This window comes from Terrapene carolina, unplaced genomic scaffold (genome assembly GCF_002925995.2).
Source record: "Terrapene carolina triunguis isolate 2854851 unplaced genomic scaffold, T_m_triunguis-2.0 Scaffold23, whole genome shotgun sequence".
Taxonomy (NCBI): Eukaryota; Metazoa; Chordata; order Testudines; family Emydidae; genus Terrapene; species Terrapene triunguis.
Window position 1 is genome coordinate 2,098,021 of NW_020664374.1, and position 25,651 is coordinate 2,123,671.

Consider the following 25,651-nt stretch of genomic DNA (forward strand, 5'->3'; position numbering starts at 1 on the left):
CAAGCAACCAGAGAGAGAGCATGGCCAGAATACTTCTGGGATGTGCCAGTTCAGCCAAATTGTACAGCCAGCATCTCCCAGCAGAACTGTTATGGTTACAGTTTAAAGCTTCTCTCCCACAGCAGAACCCAACATGGCAGGAGAGTAGCAGAAATACCATATGCCAGGGGTAAATTCCACATAGGCCTCAGCAGTCTCCACTAGTGCAGGTGAATACAATTTGCACCTGACCACATCAGCAGGTGAGAACCAATAAATGTTTAATATAAGTTGTTCACTCAGTTTTTCACCTACATTTTTACAAACTAAGACTAAGTGATGGGGACAGTGATAAAGGGACAAATAAAGTCTCCAGATGCCAAAAGGTAAAAGAACCTAAAGTGGCATTTTTAGCAACAGCCTGTTCAGCTCAATAAAGGGTCTGGTTGCAATCAACTGAGCATTCATAAACAACAGACACTTCACCAATTGTGTATTTAATCTTATTAAGTTACATTTATATTTGTATGTTATTATTTCAATCTTCTAAATCTTACCAGTCAATAGAAACGCTGTGATTACATCCTCACTTGCTCTGAAAATGTAGGATTTAGCAATCTTCCCTGGCTTTACTCCCCTGGGACTTGGGCTAGTACTCCTAGTCACGTGCAAGAAAACCATGTGATGACCTTTTTGAAATTCATTACAAAGGAATAATTTGTGTGTGTTGAAATGTGCAAATCAAGGAGACAATAGATGTGTCACCATTTAGCCTCCAAACATTAGCTCTGGATATGAGCTGTTAGATTTTCCTTATAATCTCCTACAGGAGAATTATGGAATGGGTAATGGTCTTCAAGACACCTCAGGAAACAAGCCACCAAGTTTTTTGTTTGCTTATACTTTCTGGTTTATTGTAGTTTTACAGGTTCCATCAGGCTCAATCAATTATTAAAAAGTAATCAATATTGCCAGATATTAAAGCTGTAAAAAATTAGCATTGAAAAGACTATAAGCAATACATTCCCAATGCTTAATTAGGCTGACCATTACTGTGCAGGCATATGTGAGTGAAGAGGGTCATTCAATACACAGATGGAAGAAATCATAAGCCCAGGCAAGCTTTAAATCTCCAGTCTACCATGTTCACTTTCGACTATAGAAGCTTAACTTACACTGGTCAGAGATTTCCCCTGAAGAATTCACCCGGTGTAAAGGGAATCTCTGCTGGCATAAAGCTGGCAAATACTCAGGGACATCCCTGAGAATTAGGGAGCTGTGACTGGTTTCTGAGAGCCTATCCTCTCCAGTGTACCTGGGCAGAGCTGTTGCCTCTGGACTGAGAGGAAAGTTTGGTGTTCCAGGTCCACCCCTATCTGCTTTTCCAAAAAAGGGAAACAGCAAGCAAAACTGGAAGTAATCCTCTCCCCACATGTGACCCTAAGAGCATCCCAATGTCAGATGGCCAGGAGCTCCCTGGCATGTTGCAGTGAGTTCCAGCTGTCCTGACCAATCCAGTGGACTCTAGTTCACTATTGTCATAATCTGTATGTAAAAGGGGTCATGTAAAATATCATTGGAAAACTAATAACTCATTGAAATTATGCTTCTTAAAATGTATTTGAAAAGCCATGCATAAGCCCAGTCTGACCTAGACAAAGCATTTGGATTAGTTTGCTTGACCAGCCTGCTTGTCAGGCAGAGAGAGTGAAAGTACATTTATATAAAAGGTAAACAAATCCATCAAGCTAACAAAGGGAGGAGGTAACGACTCAAGTATCACCAGCGGATAAGGAACCAACGTGAAGTCTTCATCAGATTTCATGGCATCTCTTCCCAGAAGGAGAAAAAAAACTTTATTTAAGAACACATTTCAATGACATACTGGACTATAAAGACAGGGTGTCTGAATCTCAAATGATAAGTAATTGAATCAATTGATTGTGTACTGTATAACTGTATTACAATAGGGTATCAAGTAAGGTCTTTTATGAAAGCTAATGACACACTAGTGATAATGTCATTGTGAAATGTATGTATTAACACTATATGAGTAATTATGGATACTCATTGATATTATGCTTTAAAGTCTGTGACCAATCAAAGGGAGAAAAAGGTTTTCTCCCAGAGTAGAGGGAAGGCAGTTAGCTATCTGTCTTCAATTAAATTAAGCCAGGTGTGATCAAAATAATGGAATTCCCATTTATATACGAATTGGCAGGGGGGTGGGAAGTCCACAGGAAGGGAAGAATAACTTGAGGTCATCTTGAGTCGGGGCGGGGGGGGGGAACTGAGTTTGGGAAGATATAAGGAGAAAGAAGATGCCATCCTGGCATCCATCACTGGACAGACACAAGGCGCTGGAGCTCTTGAAAGCTGAGAAAGAAGGGCCCTTCAATCAAGGGGGCTGAAGTTTCTGGGAACTGAATATAGGTGGGAAACATACTTAGGCAAAGATCTTTCACCTAGGAAGACAAGAGAAACTGGCACCTTGTACTTCTGTGGAAGTTCCTAACTGAGAGAAAGTCAGCCATAGCTGGGAAGGAGAAAGATTGGTAAGAAATCTACTTTGAACCAAGGCTATAGCTTGTTAAATCTTAGCCACTAGAAAGCATACTTTACATTTATTTGCTTGTAACCATCTTGCACTTGAACTCACTTAAAACCTCTCTTTTCTTGATAAACTTGTTTTACTTTTAAATCTATACTAACCCAGTGCTGTGTTTGAATGTAAGTGCTGTTAACTCCAATTAAGGCAACGAGTTGCTGTGCTTTCGTCCCTTAAAGGAGCAACAGACCTTATTACTCCTCTGAATGTTTCAGAAAATGGCTGGGCATTTCAGGGCCGATGGTTTTGGGGAAATTCAGGATTGGGGGTGGTTTGGGGTCACATGGCTAGTAGTAACCACCGCTGGTGAAGACCAGAGTGTGGCTGTAGAGTTGCTGAACCAGGGCTGCTTAACCATAGACACTCCATAAATTCTTGTATGCTGGCTGGGAGCATCCATACAGAGAGCTACAGTAGCAAAGCACTTTAAGGCACTCAAGGACAAGCAGTGACACCACCTCTCACTGGTCTGGATTGTGCCCCAAAACCCCACTTCCATGGCAGCCACTGCAGAGTTGGGAGAGTAGTGAGGTATTTCCTCATTCCTACCTTCCCCCAAGAGTACGAACAACTGCATGAGGAGCAACCAGGGGCAAAAAAGAAGAAGCAGCATAAATTTAAATGCCCTAGTACTAGTGTTCAAGGGCATTATCCAGTGCCAGGGAAAGGGCCAAGTGGTGAACTGACCCTCCTACACTAGCCTTTACCCTAGGCCCTGCTAATGAATGCAGCATTTACCCTAGGCCCTGCTAACAATGTCTCAACAGAGTCTTGCTGCTGTGTACTGCAAACAAACAAATTGTAAATCCATGTTTGGTGAGTCAAATTGCACTGGTTAGTCAAATTCCCCTACACAATGGCTTCTGTACTTAATTTCCTTGATTGCATGGGTGGCTGGTAGGATCCAGTCTCTGCTCAATGCAGCAGAGAATCACATTATAATTGTATTGTATAGTTACAATACAATAGGATTAGTTGCCCTCATGGGATTTCTTTACACCATTTCAACACACATAAATTCTTCCTTTGTAATGAATTTCAAAAAGGTCATCACTGGTTTTTTCATAAGAGAAGATTGGTCTAGTCTTTTTTGGCCGCTAGAGCACTTTAAACAAGTGTATTCTGAGCATTTTTCATTCTTAAGTTCCAGTCACTGCTCTGTCACCAAGTTCCCCTTCACTGGCTTCCAAGATATAGCAGATTGTTTTGCAATGTGAGCACCAAGAGAGTCTGTACCTTGGCCTGCAGGCGATCCATCCACTGACTGACATGTTTCATTCAGCCTTCCACAGTAGCTACTTCATTTGAAATACCTTCAACTTTATTTTCAAATAATGACAAAGGGCTGTACAGAGAGTTCATTTCTGAGTTTACTAACTAATAATGATAATGCTCTATCAAGCTATTCATCTAGGTACTTAGTATCAAAGCACTTCTTGTATTCACATAGTGCCTTTCATTTAAATAAATCCCAAAGCACTGTTCACACCTTTACCAATTTTGCATACTTCATACATACATACATGAATCATTGTCTCTCTTTAAGAGCACATGATGATACAACAACAAATATGGGCAAGAAGGTAAGTGAAACTTTAGAAATGACAGCTGAGTTCTACTAAAAAGCCCAAAGGGGTTAGGTATCTGAGTCCTGTTTAATTCCAATGGGATTTGGCCACCTAATTCCCTCTTTTGGAAATCCCAGCCAACCACTTTAATGAAACTGGAGTAGTATCTTAGAGATGCGTGGAGGCAAGCATGAGCAAATTCTGGAAATAAGAGGATACTCTGACACTTCTTAGGTTTGTCTAGACAATCAGTTGATGCACAGCAAGCTGGGGAGTAAACCTACAGCACACTAGCATGACATATGCTAATTGTCCATGTGGACCCTGCTACCATGCACTAAAAGTTCCCTAGTGCACACTGACCTGTTGCTGTTTGAAATGAAAGTAGATTAAAATGTATTAGGGAACTTTTAGTGCATGGTGGAACGGTCCACGCAGACAGTTAGCGCACAGCAGGCTAGTGCACTATAAATTTACATCCCAGCTCACTGCAAACTAACTCTTTGTCTAGCTAAGCCCTTACTTTAACAAATGCTGATGCTTCATACCCCTGTGATGAAGAGGGATAGATCAGCTGACTAAGACACAATGATGACTATGAAAAGATGTCCCAGTAACAAATGATTGGTGATTGATATAGTGTCCAACCTCTGCAATGCACCCTTAAAAGTCAAAGTCAATTTGTCAATTACATCATCATAATCCTTGCTGGGTATTAAGGTCATTTGAACTAGCAATCACTTAGCTGAATAAATGAGAGAAGGCCTGTATAGCACAGGAAGCTCAATTTGGGTTTAAGTTTCTATTGTGGAAAATCAACATGAATTTTAGCAGCATCTAAACAAGTATCTAAATATTTATAAGATGAAACATATCACAATATCATAAATTAAATTAAATTCTTACATTTAATTAAATAATTAATTAAATATTAAATTCTCAGGTACAGACAGCAATTAAAATCAACAGATTTATTATTCTACTAAAATCACACACTATTTTAATTGTACTTAAAAACAGACTAGTCAATACTTTGGTAAGATCCTGTTGTAACTCATTCATAACCAATGACAGTGAAGTATTTGTAGAATATAAAAAAGAATAACCAGCATAAAGGTGAATTAAAGTGCTACCAGATGGCTATCCTATACAGCTATTATAAATTAGAATGCCGACTGGGCCTGCAACAAATCCTTGTGGGACTCCTTTAATAATAAAGTTTGGCAGAGAAATAAATCCATCTAATTTATCACATTGTTTTATGTTGAGGCAGATTAATTACAGCAGCAACACAAGGAACCCAAGTTAGCACCAAGATGATATTTTATTTTTAGCTAAAATACCACCAGGTTCTATTCAGCTTTCCTTACTAAGGCACAACTCCCACTGACTTCAATTCAAGTTGACTTCAATGGGTGTTTTGTCTGAGTAAGGAGTGCTAAATAAGGTAGTGAATAGATCTGTATGTAGTCTTCTGGGCTTCAGCCAAAGCCCACTGACGTCAATGGAAAATCTCCCAATGTCTTCAATGGCCTTTGGATCAGACTTTTAGATCACATATAAATTATACGTTAACTGCATGTCCTTTTAAATAAGCCACTATGACATCTATGAATCTGAACGCTAAATTTGTCCTTTTCTTTTTCCTCACAAAGGATCTGAACCCTTTAAGCACCATCTGGACTGCATCTCTGTGCATTTAGACTATGTTATGCATATCTGGCCTTCAAACACAGATTGCAAACAAATCAGAAATAAACTCTATTATGGGGTATGCAGCAGACACTCATTAAGGGCCTGATCCAATGCCCTCCAAAGTCAATATGAACCGAGTGTGTTTTCTATAATAAAATTATGGAGCCTTATTGCTCTTGAGCTATTCTGTGGAATGTTTATACATACAGTAATTTTGAAATTATTACAGTCCCTTACCTCCAAGACACGCACCCATGGCCAATGAAAAGATTAGTGGTTTCACAGGCAGGTTAACATCAGGATCTTGACTCAGGTTGAGAAGCACAGGAATCTGTTATTGAAAAAAATATAAACAAAAACACACACATATATATATGGTAACACTAACCATGAACTGAGCATCAACGAAATCCATTTAATTAAACAATTGAAAATGCTACCAAGAGGTAAGATATAACATTGGTCTGTTTACAAGCATAGAATTCTCCTCTTGCCTTTCGGGGACTCCCAGTAGGAAGACCTTCCCTGCTAGAGCCTTCTTCACCAACTGAGGGCAGGTCTTCACTACGGGGGGGGGGGTGTCGATTTAAGATATGCAAATTCAGCTACGCAAATTGCGTAGCTGAATTTGACGTATCGGAGCCGACTTACCCCGCTGTGAGGACGGCGGCAAAATCGACCTCCGTGGCTCCCCGTCGATGGCGCTTACTCCCACCTCCACTGGTGGAGTAAGAGCGTCGATTCGGGGATCGATTGTCGCGTCCCAAAGAGACGCGATAATTCGATCCCCGAGAGATCGATTTCTACCCGCCGATTCAGGCGGGTAGTGTAGACCTAGCCTGAGCCTATGCCACAATTCAGACATAAGACCCCAGCAATGCTTGACTGAATTAGGGCCTAGCAGTGCAGACATTTCCTGGCCATGGTCTGAGACCTGGAGGACAGCTGACTCCTTAAAGACCCCTTAAGTGTCCCCTGTGGAGGGGAGGCAGAGGAACAGATGCAGATCCAGCACAGTAACACCCAGAAAATAGTTCTCTGCTAGGCATTCATGGCCAGATCACAGACTCTTTATGACACTCCCACTAGAGAATCCGGTCCTATATTTATAGTGTGCCATTATTGATGGGCTTTAGCCCCATTTGTTCCTAATGACCTGTTGCCACTACTGGTTGAGGCCACTGAAATCTACTAGAAACAACAAGTCACACCAGGAAAGTATATGATTCTTTATATCTTTTCTAGAGACAAACATACATTACAATGATTTAAAGTAAGAACAAAAATCTTGTAATTTTCTTAAATTAAAAGGGGGCATCCACATTTTAAAATCTTGTATAAACTATATTTAATACCTTGTTAGAAACTTGAACATATATTTTACCCCACCAGTTTTATTGTTATCTACTTATTTGACAAATTGATTTTTCTTTCAGTTAGAAATGCTGTGACTTATTCATCTTATTAAAAGTCTACTTAGTCTGTTTGTCAAAAACATCAATAGTGTCATCCTTCTGAGAACAATAGAGACAGCAGGATTGGATTGTTTACCTTTAATTCCCTCAGATGGCTGCTTTTGCAGCAAGAGAAGAAAAATATTGCAAATCATGCATTATCAATAGATATGTTTGTCTCCGTGATGGAGTGCTGTATCACATATATTTTTTTCTTTTAAAGGAACTTCAAATCCAACATATAATCATCACCAAACAATAACTGTTATAAGTCAAATTTTGGGTTTGATGTACTATAACCTTCTTCCACATATTTGAAAAGTATTTCTCCTGGGTTTAGGATTTTAATGTAGTGTACATGTATCCTTTGATAATAACCAACTCTCCACAAGCATTGCTGCATCTTGAACTTGAACTTTTAAGAACTGGATTGGAGTTGAAAGAAAAATAGTCAGTTAAAGTTCCAGAATTCCAGTTCAAAATATTTCACTGAGCCAAGGAATGCCCCAAGTTTTGTGAACTACCCCAGCTGACACACACAGAGTACAGAGTCTCATGAAAAGACTAATTCTTAATGCCCCCAAATCAATGTTGGATACAACACAACCACATTGTTTCAGTTCCATCCAAGCGTTTCCTCATTCTAATGACTCTGAGTAGTGTATGTAGAATCAAACATCTTGCACTTCAGCAGTAACTCTTGGAGGGTGTTGCAGGGGCCCCCTCTCTCATGCCTCTTCTCAAATCCACAAACAACTCAGAGACCTTTTTCTGGTAAAACACCCCGTGCAGTTTATTTACAATATTGTTTTCCACCACCTTCATACACTATATGGCCTTACATCTATAGGCCTAGGGAGCCCTCAGCTCCTGAGACAAGGAGGGAAAAGTAATCTCCCTCTCTCTTTCTGCTACCTCCCTCCCTTCCTCTTCCTTCCTTTTATATCATCTGCCTAATGGTCTGAGTAGCCTCTTAGTTCTCCTCAGCACATCCATTAGGCACAGCTCTGATAATTGGGTCTGCTCTGGAATCATTATTAAAGCTGCAGTGACCAGAGTACTGGCTCAACTGCTGTTGCCCAGCACTCTGTCACATAGGGCCTGATCCAAAGATCACTGAAGTCAATGAGAATCTTTCCATTTTCTTCACTGGCTTTTGGATCAGGCCTTTCATCATTGGATGTCTCCTCTTTTAACAATGATATTTTACACAGGAGAAGTCAGTGTATGAACTTGAATTTAAGAGCAGTGCTTCTCCATTTCTCCCATTAAATAACATTTAATGTCATTTGTAATGTAAATCTATACAATTATATATGTGCTATGCATCACTTTTGAACTCACTCTGAATGCTTAAAACGTCAGTCTCATTTACAGATGCAATTAACCCAGTGCTGCAAATAGAGACATAAAATATTAAATGGTTGGAAGGAAATGTGTCATTCTAGGCTTCAATATATTTTTTTCAGATTAGGATTACTTATAAAACTGCCTTTGAACCAAGCTGTATATATTTACAAGGGTCTGCAGCAAGTCAATTTGGTTATTACAAAGCAGGACGCATTTGGCTAAAACAAACAGTACTGCTACCTTTCCCGTATTTATTTCATGTTCTTTGGAATTCAATAATGTTTTGAAATTTTTTTAGCTACAACACAGTGCCCTTCAATAGAGGCAAAAGCCAATGTCTATTTGTGTGTCAACCATATGCCAAAGCTTATGCTCCTTTCTCCTACCCTCTAGAGGGATTATAAACAGTACAGACAACAGTAGCTATATGAGAGCAACAACTTTATATCAGAAGATTAATGTTTCTTTCTTACACTCCTTTCCTTGTTTTTATTGAGGAGAAATCTCTCCTTCACTAATTTCTAGAGAGCTTGCTAGCTTTTCTGGAAAGTTTAATGTGCTGTTGGAAGGATTTAGGGAAAGTGAAGGATGGGGTTCAGTAGAGCAAGGCCAACTTCTCTTTGCCCTTTCGCTACAGGGCTAAGTGCCTGCCTGCAGATACTGAGACAGACGGCATGTCTGTGGAAAATAATTATTGCACCTGAAAGTAAGAGGAGTGCCCTCAAACACATGTTATATTAAGGCAATCCCCTCACTATCCTTGATTCTACAAATATATAAACTGATGTGCACAGAACAATCCAGGCATCTAACAGCTTTATATAAATGACACCTTTAATTAAAATAGTGTCAGTTAAGAGTGTATTTATTTATACTGTATTATATGTTGTGGTTAGTGCATGGAATGTGTTACAAACATAAAAGTAAAGCAAATATAAAAATCTGAAGATAAACATTTTCTTCACTGCTTTTATAACACATGCTTATATTGGTATTAATTTATGTGGAGTCAATTTTATAAATGTATGAAACACACATTGGGGTTGGTACATTGGTGTAAATAAACAAAAAAAAACTGTAGGAAATACCAATGAGTGGGAATCAGCCTCAGGAAATAAATTCAGATCCAAGAAGTATGAATGATTCTACAAGATGCAGTATGTCTTCATATTCCTCTCAGCTCTGTGCCATAAAAGAAGCCTGGGATGATGTCCCCAAAACTAAAGGAAGACTGTAAAGCAGTGACTCTGAAGAAGATTTGGGGGACATGGTGGATAATCAGCTGAACATGAGCTCCCAGTGTGATGCTGTGGTCAAAAGAGCTAATGTATCCTGTGATGCATAAACAGGGGAATCTTAAGTAGAAGTATAAAGGTCATTTTACCTCTGTATTTGGCACTGGTGCAACCATTGCTGGAATACAGTGGTCCAGTTCTGGTGCCCACAATTCAAGAAGGATGTTGATAAATTAGAGAGGGTTGAGAGAAGAGCCACATGAATGAATAATGAATTAGAAAACATGCCTTATAATAACAGACTCAAAGTGCTCAATCTATTTAGCTTAAAGCGAAGGTTAAGGAGTGACTTGATTACAGTCTATAAGTCCCTACCTGGGGAACAAATATTTGATAATGGGCTCTTCAATCTAGCAGAGAATGGTATAACCCATGGCTGCAAGTTGAAGCTAGACAAATTCAGACTGGAAATAAGGCATAGATTTTTAACGGTGAGAGTAATTCACTATTGAAACTATTTACCACGAGTTGTGGTGGTCTCCAGCACTGACAACTTTTTAATTCAAGATGGGATGTTTTTTCTAAAAGATATATTCTAGGAATTATTTTGGGGGAAGTTGTATGGCCTGTGTTAGACAGAAGGTCTGACTAAATGATCACAATGGTCCCTTCTTGCCTTGGAATATATGAAAATACTTAGAAAAGAACCTGACTCAACAGGTTTTGTGGGTTGTTTCAAACCCTCTTGCTGGAATTGGAATGGAGGGCACTCAGCAAATTATATGGAAATTGATTTTGGTATGTGACTCAAACATAGGATTGGAAGGGGTCTCCCAAGTCATTGAGTCCAGTCCATGCTATTGCAGGCAACTCCATCATATAATCCCATTCATAAACTTAGTAAAGCTCCATTTTACAACTAGTTAGGTTATTCATCTCCACTATTCTTATTAGGAGGTTGTTCCAGAACCACACTCCATTGATGGTTAGAAATCGTCTTCTAATTTCTACCCTGAATTTGTTCATGGCCAGTTCATTCCCATTTGTTCTTGTGCCAACATTGTCCTTTAACTTAAATAGCTTTTCACAGTCCCTGGTGTTTACCCCCCTGATGTATTTATAGAAAGCCATCATGCCCCCACTCAGCCTTTGTTTTGCTAGGCTAAACAAACCAACCTCTCTTAGTCTCCTTGAGTGAAACAGGCCCTCCATTTCCTTGATCATCCTTTGTTTTACATCATTTGTAAACAAAAATATCACAAAGTGGGCATACTCAAAACAGGGCATATTTTAAAAATTTGGTAACATTTTTTCATACAATTTTCTTATCAAGTTTCCTAATTACTAAAGATAAGATCAAGCTCCTGCTTAAAAATTAACAGACACAATCTTTAATTTCATCTCACAGTGAAAAACATGATTCATAGATTCATAGATTCTAGGACTGGAAGGGACCTCGAGAGGTCATCGAGTCCAGTCCCCTGCCCGTATGGCAGGACCAAATACTGTCTAGACCATCCCTGATAGACACTTATCTAACCTACTCTTAAATATCTCCAGAGATGGAGATTCCACAACCTCCCTAGGCAATCTATTCCAGTGTTTAAACACCCTGACAGTTAGGAACTTTTTCCTAATGTCCAATCTAGACCTCCCTTGCTGCAGTTTAAACCCATTGCTTCTTGTTCTATCCTTAGAGGCTAAAGTGATGATGATTGGTACAGAATTCATTTTTATGAAAAAAACCAGTCACACATGTAGGATGTTGATTACACTGCAAGATCAAGGAGAAGGAAAAGCTAGGTTGTGATGGGGAAAGCCCTCCTTGAAGCACAAATATAGATAATGCATTACATTGTGGCTGTTAAGCCATGGAGAATATTGGCAGTGAGGAAGAAACGTGCTGCAGCTCACTCAGACAGAATTCCTTTTTCTACTCAAGGTAGCTCATGCTGCTGCAGCAACAGCATTTCAATCACCCTTTGAAAGGGAGTGATGGGCATTCCTCTCCCAGCTGGCCCAGTTCTGACAGGTAGTAATAGAGTCCCTCTCTCTCCTCCCACTGCTGAAGCTAGAAACACTGCCAGTACTATCCAGGAAGAGTGTCTTCAGCTACCCCACAGGTCTGTGCCCAATGCCAGCATAGGGACAGAAGGGAGGGTGGAAGGTACCATGTCACATCTCTCCTGTGCACTTGCATAAGGCCACACACAAGCTGGCCTGCACATACTTGATAATTGTGTGTTCTTTATTCAAGGGTTTTCTTTAAACCTTAATTTTATACCATGTTAAATTCTTGGTACATATTTTTCTAAGAATTACACACTAGAAAAGTGTTTGTTTGGAATGAAAACTGCACATGCTGTTCAGAATGTGTATTCATGGGAAAATGTATCTGTAGTTCTCAAAACCATTGATGTCTCATTAAGGACAGTCTGTCTCTGCAGATTGCTAGGGTCCAGTATTACACTTTTACCAGTGGACTGGAATACTGAAGCTTGTACAGAACACTCTGGTAAAGTAGAACACAAAGGGAGATCCAAAAATTAAAGTGACATTGAGGACATTAGATGCCTGTGAAAAATACAGCACTGAAAATGAAAAGCGCCTGTCAGTTTTAGAGATAAAAAGTGGCAGGTCAAAATCAGTCTGGTTTCTAACAATGAATTGTCAAGTTTCAGTCACCTTGCCAGCAATGTGGTTAATAGAAATTATTTATTACAGTATATTGAGAAAATAGTATTAAAATTCAACTAAAACTAGGATTTATTATGGCTACATTTTTAGTCCCTGGTAATAAAAGAAAAAATATATACAAACAGATGGCTCAACATATGCAGCTTATAAAACAAATCAATTAAAATAAGGAACATGATTTTTATTACCATTATATCACCTAACATTTTTAGGGGAAAACTCCCTGGCTACTGAATTAACAGTGCTAAGACAGCAGGCATTTAAAATGAAAAAATAAAGCATTTAAGCAGGATTGTTGTGAGTATATTCAACACACACACGGTAAGGAGAACAGGAGCATTGAAAAAAATCAAGAATATTTTTGTGGAATTAAACAAAGCAATACTATGTGATTAACCATATGCATTCTGCAAGCATAAACAGCCAGACATATTGTCCAGCATGAAAAGCTTACAGTTCTGTACATAAAACACAAGAGATACAATAATTGAGTATCCACTTTCTGAACTAGTAGGCCCTACTCTTTTGTATCTGCCCTTAGATACATATAGGCCTGGTCTACACTAGGCTTTTATGTCGAATTTAGCGCCGTTATATCGAATTAACCCTGCACCCGTCCACACCAGGAAGCCATTTAGTTCGACATAGAGCTCTCTTTAAATCGATTTCTGTAATCCTCCCCAACGAGAGGAGTAGCGCTAAATTCGAAATGGCCATATCGAATTAGGCTAGGTGTGGATGGAAATCGACGCTAATAGCTCCGGGAGCTATCCCACAGTGCACCACTCTGTTGACGCTCTGGACAGCAGTCCGAGCTCGGATGCTCTGACCAGCCACACCCCGGGAAAATTTGAATTCCTTTTCCTGTCTGGGCAGTTTGAAGCGCAGTTTCTGTTTGGACACCGTGGCGAGCTCAGCAGCAGTGGCAGCAGTGGCAACGATGCAGAGCTCTCCAGCAGAGATGGCCGTGCAATCTAATAGAAAGAGGGCCCCAGCATGGACGGATCGGGAAGTCTTGGATCTCATCGCTGTGTGGGGAGATGAGTCCGTGCTTTCCGAGCTGCGCTCCAAAAGACGGAATGCAAAGACCTATGAGAAGATCTCTAAAGCCATGGCAGAGAGAGGCTACAGCCGGGATGCAACGCAGTGCCGCGTGAAAATCAAGGAGCTGAGACAAGGCTACCAGAAGACCAAAGAGGCAAACGGACGCTCCGGATCCCAGCCCCACACATCCCGTTTCTACGAGGCACTGCATTCCATCCTAGGTGCGGCCGCCACCACTACCCCACCCCTGACCGTGGACTCTGAGGATGGGATATTGTCCGCGGCCGGTTCCTCAGCGGACGGGGAAGAGGAGGAAGGAGATGAGGAGGACGAGGCAGTAGACAGCGCTTACAACGCTGATTTGCCCGACAGCCAGGAGCTCTTCATCACCCTGACAGAGATCCCCTACCAACCCTCCCCAGCCATTATCCCAGACACAGATTCAGGGGAAGGATCAAGCAGTAAGTGTTTTAAATATCTAAACATTTATTTACAACATAACTGGCATATTTAAAATATTAACAATAGCTAAAGTGCTTTAAAACATGTAAACATTTATTTACAACAAAACAGGAAGATTTAAAATATTAACAGTGGGTAAAGTGCTTCAAAACATGTAAACAGGAAAGTCAAACAAAAGGGGAATCTGTGCAAAGTGTATCATGATTAGTCTGTCTTTGGGCGCCTCAATATATAGTCCGAACCATTTTCAAAAAATTTCACAATGTCCGCTTCATGATTATAGTGCCCAAAACGCTGCACTCATTTGTCCCTCCAAGGGCACCTAAGCCAAGAACTGGTCAATGTAACCGGGGATAGAGGCGACATCCTCCGGGGAGAACTCCTCATACACCTCCTGCAGGTGTTTTTCCAGCCTCAAGAGCAGGTTCCTGGGCAGGGAGAGCTTATTAGGCCCCCCGTGGTAGGACACGTTTCCCTGCCACAACGCCAGCAGGTACTCCGGGATCATGGCCTTGCAGAGCATGCAGCAAATGGCCCCGGTTTCTGCAGGCTGTCCCGGAGCATCTTCTCCTTCTGGCTCTCCGAGACCTTCAGGAGGGTGATGTCTGGCATGACTCCCTGCTGTGAATTAGGTAGGGCAAAGTTAGTATTGGGACTGCTTGCCCGTCCCTTTACAGAACTGCAACCGCCGGTTTACAGCCACGCGGTTTACAGCCGCGAGGGGGTGGGACAGGGCCAGAGTTCATGCTTGCAGGATTGCTGCCAGCAGAGACTCGCATTGCTTTCTATGTGAAAGGAGGCCAGTGCCACTCTTAAAGTTTTAAGCAGCCACAAGTCTACGGCTTACCATGTTTGCCATCTAGACAAAGTCCGGTGTCCTGCCCTGCTCCTCAGCTCGCCACAGCAAGACCGCAGGCACTGTAGGCGAGGGCCGAAAATTCGACCTTGTCCTCAGTGCGCGTGTGATAGGTGCTCTGCATGGTCTTGTTCACAGAGAAAGACTATGTTCTCTGTTCACAGATACATTGATCTGTCTCAGGAATTCACTCCCTTTTTCCAATTCCCACAGCCACATCTGCCCAGAGGCTAGCGCACATTAGGAGGAGGAAGAAGAGGACACGGGAAGACATGTTTGCTGAACTAATGGGATGCTCCCGAGCACAGGCAGCCCAGCAGACACAGTGGAGGGAGAACTTGTCCCAAATGCACCGGGCAAACATTGAACGGGAGGAGAGGTGGCGACAGGAGGACAGGCAGGCTACTCAAACGCTGCTTGGACTAATGAGGGAGCAAACGGACACGCTCCGCCGCCTTGTGGATGTTCTGCAGGACCGGAGGCAGGAGGAGAGAGCCCCGCTGCAGTCTCTCTGTAACTGCCCTGCCCCGCCACCAAGTCCCATACCCCCCTCACCCAAAGTCCAAACACGGAGGGGTGGAAGGGGCCGTGAAAAATTTCACTCCACCCCTGCGGACTGCTCTACCACTAGAAGGCTCTCATTCCCCAAAATTTGAAAAGTCCTTTCCTACCCGCCTCACACAAGACCCCGTCCAAGTTTCACCCCCCCGTTCCATGTGCGGTTGTTAATAAAGAATACGTTTCTGTTCATTACTGTTTCCATCCTCTTCTTTTGGAGGAGAGTCTGTCTGAAGGGGGGGGAAGGGGCTTGGTCATTGGACAGGACAGTCACCTTTAGCAGGGGGCAGGTGCAGCAGCAGGGCACATATACAGTGCAGTGACTAGTTATCCTGGTCAGTCTGGGAGGTGGTTTTCATGTTCTGTGTGGTGGGGGGGGTGGTGTTGCTCTGTGACTTCGTGGCGGGAGAGGGCAGTTACAGATCTTATGCAGCGGTCCTTACCCTGGATCACAGAGCCGTGCAGCAGGGGATCTGTAACCCTCCTCCCCCTGCAAGACAGTCACATAGCCGACACATACACGCAGTCCCGGCCAGGAGGGCTGGCAGGCTCCGTTGAAACAACCAGTCCACCACCGCGGAGCCTGTCATTCCTGGAGTTTAGAAGCATCATTTGCATCACAACCCTAAACCCGCCCCCCGCCACAGTCTGCGTCCCAGGTTTAAAACATTCCCGCGAAAACAGTAATAAAGACAACGGTGTCCATTAACAAAACAGAACAGATTTTATTTTTTGGGAAGGGGGTGAAGGGGGTATGTAATTGGAGAGGATAGTCGACGGCAACTGGGTAAAGAAACGGGGGCAAGTTCAGCTTCTGTGTCCACAAACTTAAAAGTCACTGGGTACCCTGCTCAGCCTTGAAACTGGCTTTCAAAGCCTCCCGGATGCACAGCGCGTCCCGCTGGGCTCTTCTAATCGCCCGGCTGTCTGGCTGGGCGTAATCAGCAGCCAGGCTATTTGCCTCAACCTCCCACCCCGCCATAAAGGTCTCCCCCTTGCTCTCACACAGATTGTGGAGCACACAGCAAGCTGCAATAACGATGGGGATATTGGTTTCGCTGAGATCACAGCGAGTGAGTAAGCTTCTCCATCTCCCCTTGAGACGGCCAAAAGCACACTCCACCACCATTCTGCACTTGCCCAGCCGGTAGTTGAACAGTTCTTTTTCTGTGTCCAGGGCGCCAGTATAGGGCTTCATGAGCCAGGGCATTAGCGGGTAGGCTGGGTCCCCGAGGATCACTGTAGGCATCTCCACATCCCCAACAGTTATCTTGTGGTGCGGGAAGTAAATACCTTCCTGCAGCCGTCTAAACAGACCAGAGTTCCTGAACACGCGAGCGTCATGAACCTTGCCCGGCCATCCGACGTAGATGTTTGTAAACCGTCCCCGATGGTCCACCAGTGCTTGCAGCACCATTGAAAAGTAGCCCTTTCTATTGATGTACTGGCTGGCCTGGTGGCCCGGTCCCAGGATAGGGATGTGAGTCCCATCTATAGCCCCACCGCAGTTTGGGAATTCCATCGCAGCGAAGCCATCTATGATGGCCTGCGCGTTTCCCAGGGTCACTACCTTTGACAGCAGTACCTTGACGATTGCCTTGGCTACTTGCAGGACAACAACCCCCACGGCAGATTTGCCCACGCCAAAGTGGTTCGCGACTGACCGGTAGCTGTCCGGCGTTGCAAGCTTCCAGAGGGCTATGGCCACTCGCTTCTGGACAGTCAGGGCTGCTCGCATCCGGGTGTCCTTGCGCTTCAGGGCAGGGGACAGCAACTCACAAAGTTCCAGGAAAGTCCCCTTCCGCATGCGAAAGTTTCGCAGCCACTGGGATTCATCCCAGACCTGAAGCACTATGCGGTCCCACCAGTCCGTGCTTGTTTCCCGGGCCCAGAATCGCCGTTCAACAAAATCCACATGCCCCATTGCCACCGTGATGTCCTGGGCGCTGGGGCTCGTGGTTTCTGACAGCTCTGTGCTACTCTCCGACTTCAGGCCCTCACGGCGGTGCCGTAGCCTCCTCGCCTGATTTCTCTGCATCTGCCTCTGGGAAAGGTGTATGATAAGGTGCGAGGCGTTGAGAACGGCCACAACTGCAGCGATGGTCGCAGCGGGATCCATGATCGCAGTGCTGTGGCGTCCGCGCTGTCACTGATCAAAAAGTGCGCGAACTGATTTCCCGCCGGCGCTTTCAGGGAGGGAGGCAGGGCGGTAGTGACTGACGGATGACGACAGTTACCCAAAAGCACCCTCGCCACATTTTTTTACCCAGAAGGCATTGGGGGCTCGACCCAGAATTCCAATGGGCAGCGGGGACTGCGGGAACTGTGGGATAGCTGCCCACAGTGCACTGCTTCCAATGTCGACGCTTTCCCTGGTAGTGTGGACTGACAAAGTCGAATTACTGTCCTTAGTGTAGACACACACGTTCGACTTTCTAATATCGATTGCACATATTCGATTTAACTAAAATCGAACTACTCTCGTAGTGTAGACATACCCATAGATACAGTGATTTTAAATTTTTTTAGGCTGCATAACCCTTTCCAAATAATGTAATCTACTGTGTACTGCCATCTGAGGTAGGTTCATAATATACCTATGATTATATTGCCAAGTTTCACTAAATAAAATATGCCACTACAGGATTTTTCTTATGTACCCCCTTGTTGAGAGCTCATGTACTTCAGTTTGAAAACCACTGAACCAACTTATTGTGGAGTTTTCTTGTTGTTGCTCTTTTTCTAACAACACATAACTATTACAAAGTTAAGACCAAACTTATTGGAATGTGTTGAAAACACACTTTATTGCTGAGCTGGATGGACAGAAGTGTATGTTTCTAAAACATTGACAAAATGCTGAATTCAACTGTCCGATTTTACTTCCACAATTTTCCATCATTTTGATTAAATGAACTGTGACATCATCATCTTTTTAAATGTAGATTTGGGGTAGAAATCTGGATCTTCAATTTTAAATGCTTGAAGTGAACAAAAGAGTTTTAGGATTACAATCCATCAGTCAAACTTCAGCCTCCTCTTCTTGTTTTCAGCTCGACCACGGACCCTTGTATTTAGAATCAATCATATTTGTTAAGCAATGGAGAGATTCCATAAATTCTCTTAATCCGTTTTTTGTTTTGTTCTTGTGTGGCTCCAGTTCTTTGTTCCTATTTAGCTCAAACTACATTAGCCCCAATGGTTAGAGCACTCAACTGGCGTGTGGGAGACCCAAGTTCACTTCCCCTCTCCAGGGCCGGCTCTGGCTTTTTCGCCGCCCCAGGCGAAAAAGCCTCCGGCCGCCGCCCCCTCCCCCCCCCACGGGGGGAGGGCGGCCAGAGCGCCGGGGGGAGGGCGGCGAGCCCTGCTGTGGCCCCGCTCTCCCCGGCGGCCGGAGAGCCGCGCCGCCGCCCCCCTCCAGGTGCCGCCCCAAGCACCAGCTTGGGTGCCTGGTGCCGGCCCTGCCCCTCTCTGCCTGATACAGAGACGGGCTTTGAACTTCAGTTTCCCACATTGCAGAGAATGCCCTTACCACTGGGCTAAAGGTTGCAGATGCAGACTGCCTCCTCCTCCTCTACTGGGTTGGGTCTTTCTGATTCTCTCCTGTTGAAGCTGTTCCTTTTTTATATAAATAATTAAATGGGCATTGGCGCAGGGACTTGATCTTGGGTCTCACAAATTCTAGGTTAGTGCCCTAAGCACCAGTTTTTATAGAGTAGTTCTCACTCTTTCCTTGGCCCAATGACTATTCATTGTCATTATGAATTATTATGAACTGCCACTATGGATTTAATGCAAGAATAAGAAGATTTGAGAGCCAGATACTTAAAAGGCCAGAAGCCCAGGGCCAGTGCAAAAATGCAAGTACAATGGAGCACTTAATTTAATACTTAATCATCATAATGGCATTTGCAAATCTGATATTTGCATGTTCAAATTGCCACTGAGATGCCTAAATGGGATGAATAAGCCCAGTAATAATATTCACTGCCTCTAAGAGGTGGGGGAAATTGTAACACAGTTAAGGTCTCACAAAGCAAGCTTGTTATCAAATAGTTGGACTCACTGCACATAATGGAAGGAAGAAATGCAACTGCTGAAGAGAGACATACCATTGTAGCTGTGAACGGAATGTTGTCAATTAGGGAGGATGCCAGAGCAGAGACCCAGAGTACTAAAATGATAGCAACTGCTAGGCGTTGATCCTCGGGAACCACCTGGTATTAAAAAAAAATGAAGTTACAACTCCATTTAAACTGAAAGCTAGCCGACATTTTTTTTCAGCTCTAACAATAACTGGATATTTCTGCGTGCTACTAATGGCATAATTGTACACATTCTTCACTAAATCATCAACACACTCATTTTTAAAAAGGTGATATGAATATAAAATAAATTTTTAAAAAGAAATAACTGAAGGATTTATACACAATAATTCTACTGATTCGACAGCAACGCGGGAAAGGAGGCATGCAGCAAGTGACATTTCTAACAATCATGTTTATGTTTCATACAAGAAATGTCCTGTGCAGCTATAATTATCCAGCTTTTTTTCCCTCTGTACATTATCTCCCCCACCTTGTTTATTATGAATTAAAACTACAGAAAAGACGGACTATTCAGATAAGATCATATATTCTGGCTTTGGAGAGGTATACACCATGTATATTGAAGACCATTCACACTGAAGGGTGAAATGCACCCATTGCACATCTGATGTAGGAATACAACCCTTCGCGTATCCTTCAATATGCAATGATTCGTCAGTCTATTTATTAAAGCAATACAAATATTTCTCTAGCTTGGGAATGAAATAACTGTAAACATTGAAACGTACCTTTATTAACAAAGCTGTCTGTTCTCCTATATAATCTATTAAATGAAGATGAGCCAAAGCCTAAAAGAGAGAAATTTAGATCAACCAATAGTACGTGAGCAAATATGCAGTTGAAACAAATACTTTAAAGTGAATTAAAACAAAGCCGACAGGTATTTTCTCTCAAAAATGTGTCAATATTCACCCTATGTAAGGTACACATTACAGCTGGGAAAGCTACTGAGAACAGTAGAAATGTCAACAGAGCCACATTATTTGTGGAATTTTGTTGCATTTGAAATGTCAACCAGATTCTCTAAAGGGACTGTAGGGCACAGATATCTCATCTCCATTAACAACACCATTCTGAGGTTTAAAGTTTCCCTTCTTCTGGAGTGGATGCATTTTGTTTGAATACTTGAGTGCAAATTATTTTAAACCTAAAGAAACCCTAGATAGATATGAAGCAAGAACCTAGAGCAAATATTCCAAACTTTGGACAGTTCAGGCTGAAGTTTGTGGCTTATTCCCAGCAAAGAAAGGAAAGAGGGAAAAGGAAGAAAAAGAAAAATGAAAAAGAAAGAATTTCTGTAAAATAGCTGGACTCAGAACCCAAAAAACAAAAACCAATTAATGGTCACATTCTCAGCTACTGCCAAGAAACACATAGTGCAAGTCAGGGAGGTAGCATATGGAGATGCAAAGTTACATGAAGTTCACCTTTGCATTTTTCCAGTCCAAGGACTGTTGCATGTAGGGCTGCTCTAATTTACACTGGCTGCTAACAGGTTCAAGGGATGAAACCACATCCAAATATTGATGCTGTGAAGGCTGATTTCCCACTCTAGAACTTCGAGTGCAGAAGGTGGGGGCCCGCAAGGATTCTAAAAATTAATACTGGCCACTCCAGGCTTGTATTAAACTCCCAAGGTTATAGGTTTTTTCTGATCTTGGATGGGTAGATGCTGCCATCACCCAAGTGCAAAAACCGCTTTGAAAACACAGGAAGGCGCACTTGGAAATTCCTTCCTGTGGGGTACCCTCAAGCCCTTTCACCCCCCCCCCCCGAGGGAAGAGCTGCGAAAGAAAACAAAGGAAATCAGCTGCTGCCATCAGCTAATTAAACAACATGTGCACAAACCTCTTAGGACACAAAAATCCAATCCTGTTCTTAAAAAAAGAAAGAAAATTCATTTGGAACTTAAGCTTTTTGCTAGATTTAAAAAAAAACTATTACAAGGATTAAACATCAAGATAGCTCTCTTGAGGTCCAGCTTAAAGGTTACAAGCAAAACAAAAGCACCTAGAGTTAGAACAGAGGAGTCCATAAGCCATAAAGAAATAAACAGAGATAAACCTAATCGCGTCTTCCTAGACATTTCCTGATCTACTTACATATCTGGGGTTTTAAATGAGTAGTTTCTAGGTATGATTTGATGATTTTTCATGCCTGGCCCAAAGCTTTTTATAGCATCGCTGCTCTGTCCCCCTCTCGGAGAACAACACAGACAAAGGGGAAGGTTCCCCCCCCCCCAATTTTAATAAGTTCTAGCCTTCCCATTGGCCCTTTCGGTCAGGTGACCACTCCCTTTCTTTTACCTATGCAGAGAGACTCTTTAACCCTATACAGGTAAAGCAAGTAGAGAACAATACCAAGAGGGATTTATAGCTAACTGGCTGGCTGGGTGTCCATAAAAGAGAGCTACCCCACTCCTTTCATTTATCACAGATGCAGCATAGGGATGCCCTGCCCATTTCACTATATTGGTGTAGGGAGGGTGGCATGGGAACTTCTACACTGGTTCTGTGGCAGCAGAGGAATCCCATCTCTCTTGCATTATAGTTATCCTCCAAGGGTCCACCAGCCCTGGATCAAGATTCTGCTGGCAGCACAGCACAAAGTGGCTACCTTATACCCTAGATCTGAATGTAAATGTTAAAGCAAAAAAAAAAAAAAAAAAAACCCTTGTTCTTTATTTACTCCATCAGTCCAGACCAGACTATTGAACCACATATTCTATGGCAGAGGTGGAGAAATTTGGACCCCACCAACACTAATAACTCAAAACAAATAAAATCAGTGTTCTAAACTTCATTCTCTATTGCCTAGATCTTAGTTAGGGATGTGCACAGGTCATCACATTGAATGTTTAGTTTCCAGTTTTTTTATTAGAGGCCAACTCCTATCTTCAACTTTCCCCAAACTCTTCCCCTTTTCCCAGACCCTAAGCTCAGTTCTCACCTCTTAGCTCTGCTCAGCACAGAAGAGGAGGGCGGGCATTGAAGAGAAAGTTATGGGTCCCTGATTCTGCACTGGCCTGGTCCTAGCATGATTCAGAACAGTCATGGGACTCCTCTAACTTATGCCACTGTGGACAGTCTGCATAATGAAGCAGACCCCTGACTTGTCACCTCCCTTTCCAGCATGTCCAGAATGGGATTGGGGTGCACTTTTGAGTATCCCATCCCAAGGCTCAGAAGCTCTATTAATACAAGTTTTGTTACCTAATGCTGATGGCCTGTCTGTTACAGATACAAATTTCCTACATTTTCATAGCTTCTGAGAATTGCTGGCAGCTCCAAAGAGCCTAGCCTCTTATAATTGTTTTCCTGTGCTAAACTAAGCAACAATGGAGCAGTCATCTGAAGCTTCTTCAGGTACATTTCCTACTACACCCTCAAACTCCAGCTGCTCAGGTGGGTTATTGAACAAAAAGAGTACACGAAGGTCACAGGGGAAAGACAGCAGGCACCACATGACAGTGATATGAGAGGCACAGGACACATACAACAGATGACCCTGAGAGAACAATCAAGTCTCTCAAAGTAAACAGAACCCTCAGTCTGAGTACCTCTAACCTTTTATTTTACTCTCTCCATTCCCCTATTGAATCAGCATGGAGAATATTCATCATAGCTTTGAATATGAGCAACTAGGAGTCAAACAGCACTGTCAGAGCGGAAGGCTACAAAAAAGTGCTGCACCTGCTGTAACACAGCTGAGCCAGAGATATTAGTGTGGTTCAGCTGGCAGCAGTGTCTCCTTCTGGGCCAGGAGGTTTAACATTCAAATTCCAAATATGAAGTTAGGCTCAAACTTAATGTCCATGTTTTTGTGTGGTACTAGGGAGAATGACACTGCAATGACAGGGGAACTGTCTTTCAGTTTTTAGGTCTATCTCTGGTGTCATCCCTGGTGGAAGATCAAGATATAATGGCACTCTTGAAAAAGAATTGAGGATAATTGTAGTGTCCTACCTAGTAAGTCCCTTGCGTTAAAGATGAGTTAGAATATCTAGAGCAATTCTGTGCTGTACATTAATTACACATATACAAAGGGAAAAATTGTACTTTTAGTCTAGATTACTTTTACTTTAGAAAAAGAGAATAAATACAGAGGGAAGCAGGGGAAGGGAGAGGATGCACAGTGATTCCTATATAATGTTCTGCATTTGAAATGAAAAACAAAATGGCAGCTACCTCACTGCTGACCCTGGAAGAGGGAAGAATCACTTCTGCATTTAATGTTGCAGTACCCAGAAAACAGATGACTACATCTTTCAGTTAAATTCCTCCATACACTCTACAAACACCAGAAGGGAATGTTTAATCTAAAGAAAAGTCTCTTTTACTGGAAAATTCAAAACTATTAAACATTTGTATTAGTTTTTTAAACATATCTAAATTTGGTTTCTACTTGCGTGCCCCTTTAAAAGTTTCATATTTTTATCAAAATGTACAGAGTAGCAACAACATTAATGACATTTAAGCTTTTCCTCCATGTAGCGAAGAGGTGTGGCCGCCCTCAGAGATTGACAGTGAGGGGCAGCCAGCTGCCCCCTGCTGGGCAGAACCAGGAAGGCCACGCTCTCCACACCAGAAACAGAGGGGCAGGACAGGAACAGAAAGTATAAAAGGTGGGCCCTGTAGCTCAGTTGGGAGGCAGCTGACAAAGGAGACGGACACATTTTCCCCACCGCAGATGCAGGAGCCTGCAGAAGACTTCTGCTGTCCCGAGGAGGGCCCTGAGCTACCCATATGTCCAGACACGCTGGACACTGAGGAGTTGCTGGGACTGCCGCTCGCAGTGTACCCTGGGGAGACGGACGATGACCCTTGGAAGGTACACCCAAGGGGGGAGTATAGGAAGTGCCCCAGGGGCAGCCGACCCAAGTCTGGCTGCAGCACTGCCAGAGATTAGGTCAGCGTGTTATGGTCAGGATCCCCTCTGACCCAGTGGAAGACCACTCTGCCGCTGTTAGGGCCCTAGACTGGGAGTTGGGAAGGGCCCACGTCCCCCCTACTACTCCTCCCCTGGGGTGGCAATACTCCACGCTCCTTAGGTCAGGAGACCTGCGCTTGCTGGGGCGCTCACCCCTTGCCAGAGCCCGCTAGACTGTACTTGGTGCCATGCCATGCCCCAGGGCCTGGGCCTCTGAACTGTTCACTGCTCTACCCTGTCTGAGGGTTTGAGTCCTAGAGACAGCTAATTTCCCCTTATACAGACTGCCATTGCAGGTGCGTGACAGCGAAGAGGCGTGCCCCCCCTCGGAGATTGACAGTGAGGGGCGGACACGCAAGCCTACACGCCTACACTCCAATAATACCCATTTCAAAAATAAACTTCTCAGCATTTAGCTATCAGCAACAAAGCTGTCTCCCCAATTTTTATAAATGGAAGAGTTTAAATGTGGTTGCCACTTTTCCAAGGAGCATTTCATCTGTCCCAGTTTGTTTCATAAGTTAATGATAGTATGGCTCCAGAGAGCCTGAAGAAATATTGTTTTGTTAACCATTCTTCCAATACCCACCAGTGACTAGAGAAACTATAAAAAAAAAGTTCAGGGGATTATATCAATAGGAACTGCAAGATTTCAGTAAATGGCAAAACTGCTTTCAACATTGTTTACTACATTACATTATAGCCACACTGTGCTCAAATAAAAACATCTAAACTCAAGCTAAAACAGTAGATCAGAGAATGTGACTTACATAAAATGCTAGCACCATAAAACTATGGTGACTTCAGTAGGGATTCCCAGTCCTGCCTAACACATTTCAGGATAGCATTAGAAACTGCATGTGTGAGAATGGGTGGCACTAGGTCACAATAGATGAACGAGTGGTGTTCTGAACTCCTTTCAGCTGATCGCAACCTTTCCAATGATCAGAGCCTCCAATAATCTTTCAGTTTACTAGGCTCTGAACTCCTAATTTGGTATATTAAACAGAACTAGCTGACTTATTCATGACAAATATCTGCTGCAAATGTAGCCCATTTTTCTGTTGATGAATTGTTCATAAATAAATTCAGATATACACATCTATT

The 25,651-nt window shown here is 42.9% G+C and overlaps 1 protein-coding gene across 1 annotated transcript in view; it reads right to left on the bottom strand.

Annotated features, from left to right (window-relative positions):
- LOC112110517 (P protein) overlaps window positions 1-25,651 on the bottom strand; it is a 365,580-nt gene that overhangs the window by 85,218 nt on the left and 254,711 nt on the right. Inside the window, exons 21-23 of the mRNA XM_026649002.1 lie at window positions 20,344-20,403; window positions 19,619-19,723; window positions 6,088-6,181 (exon numbers count right to left, since the gene is read on the bottom strand). Of these exons, the coding sequence (XP_026504787.1) occupies window positions 6,088-6,181; window positions 19,619-19,723; window positions 20,344-20,403 (259 nt within the window). The remainder of the gene's footprint in view (window positions 1-6,087; window positions 6,182-19,618; window positions 19,724-20,343; window positions 20,404-25,651) is intronic.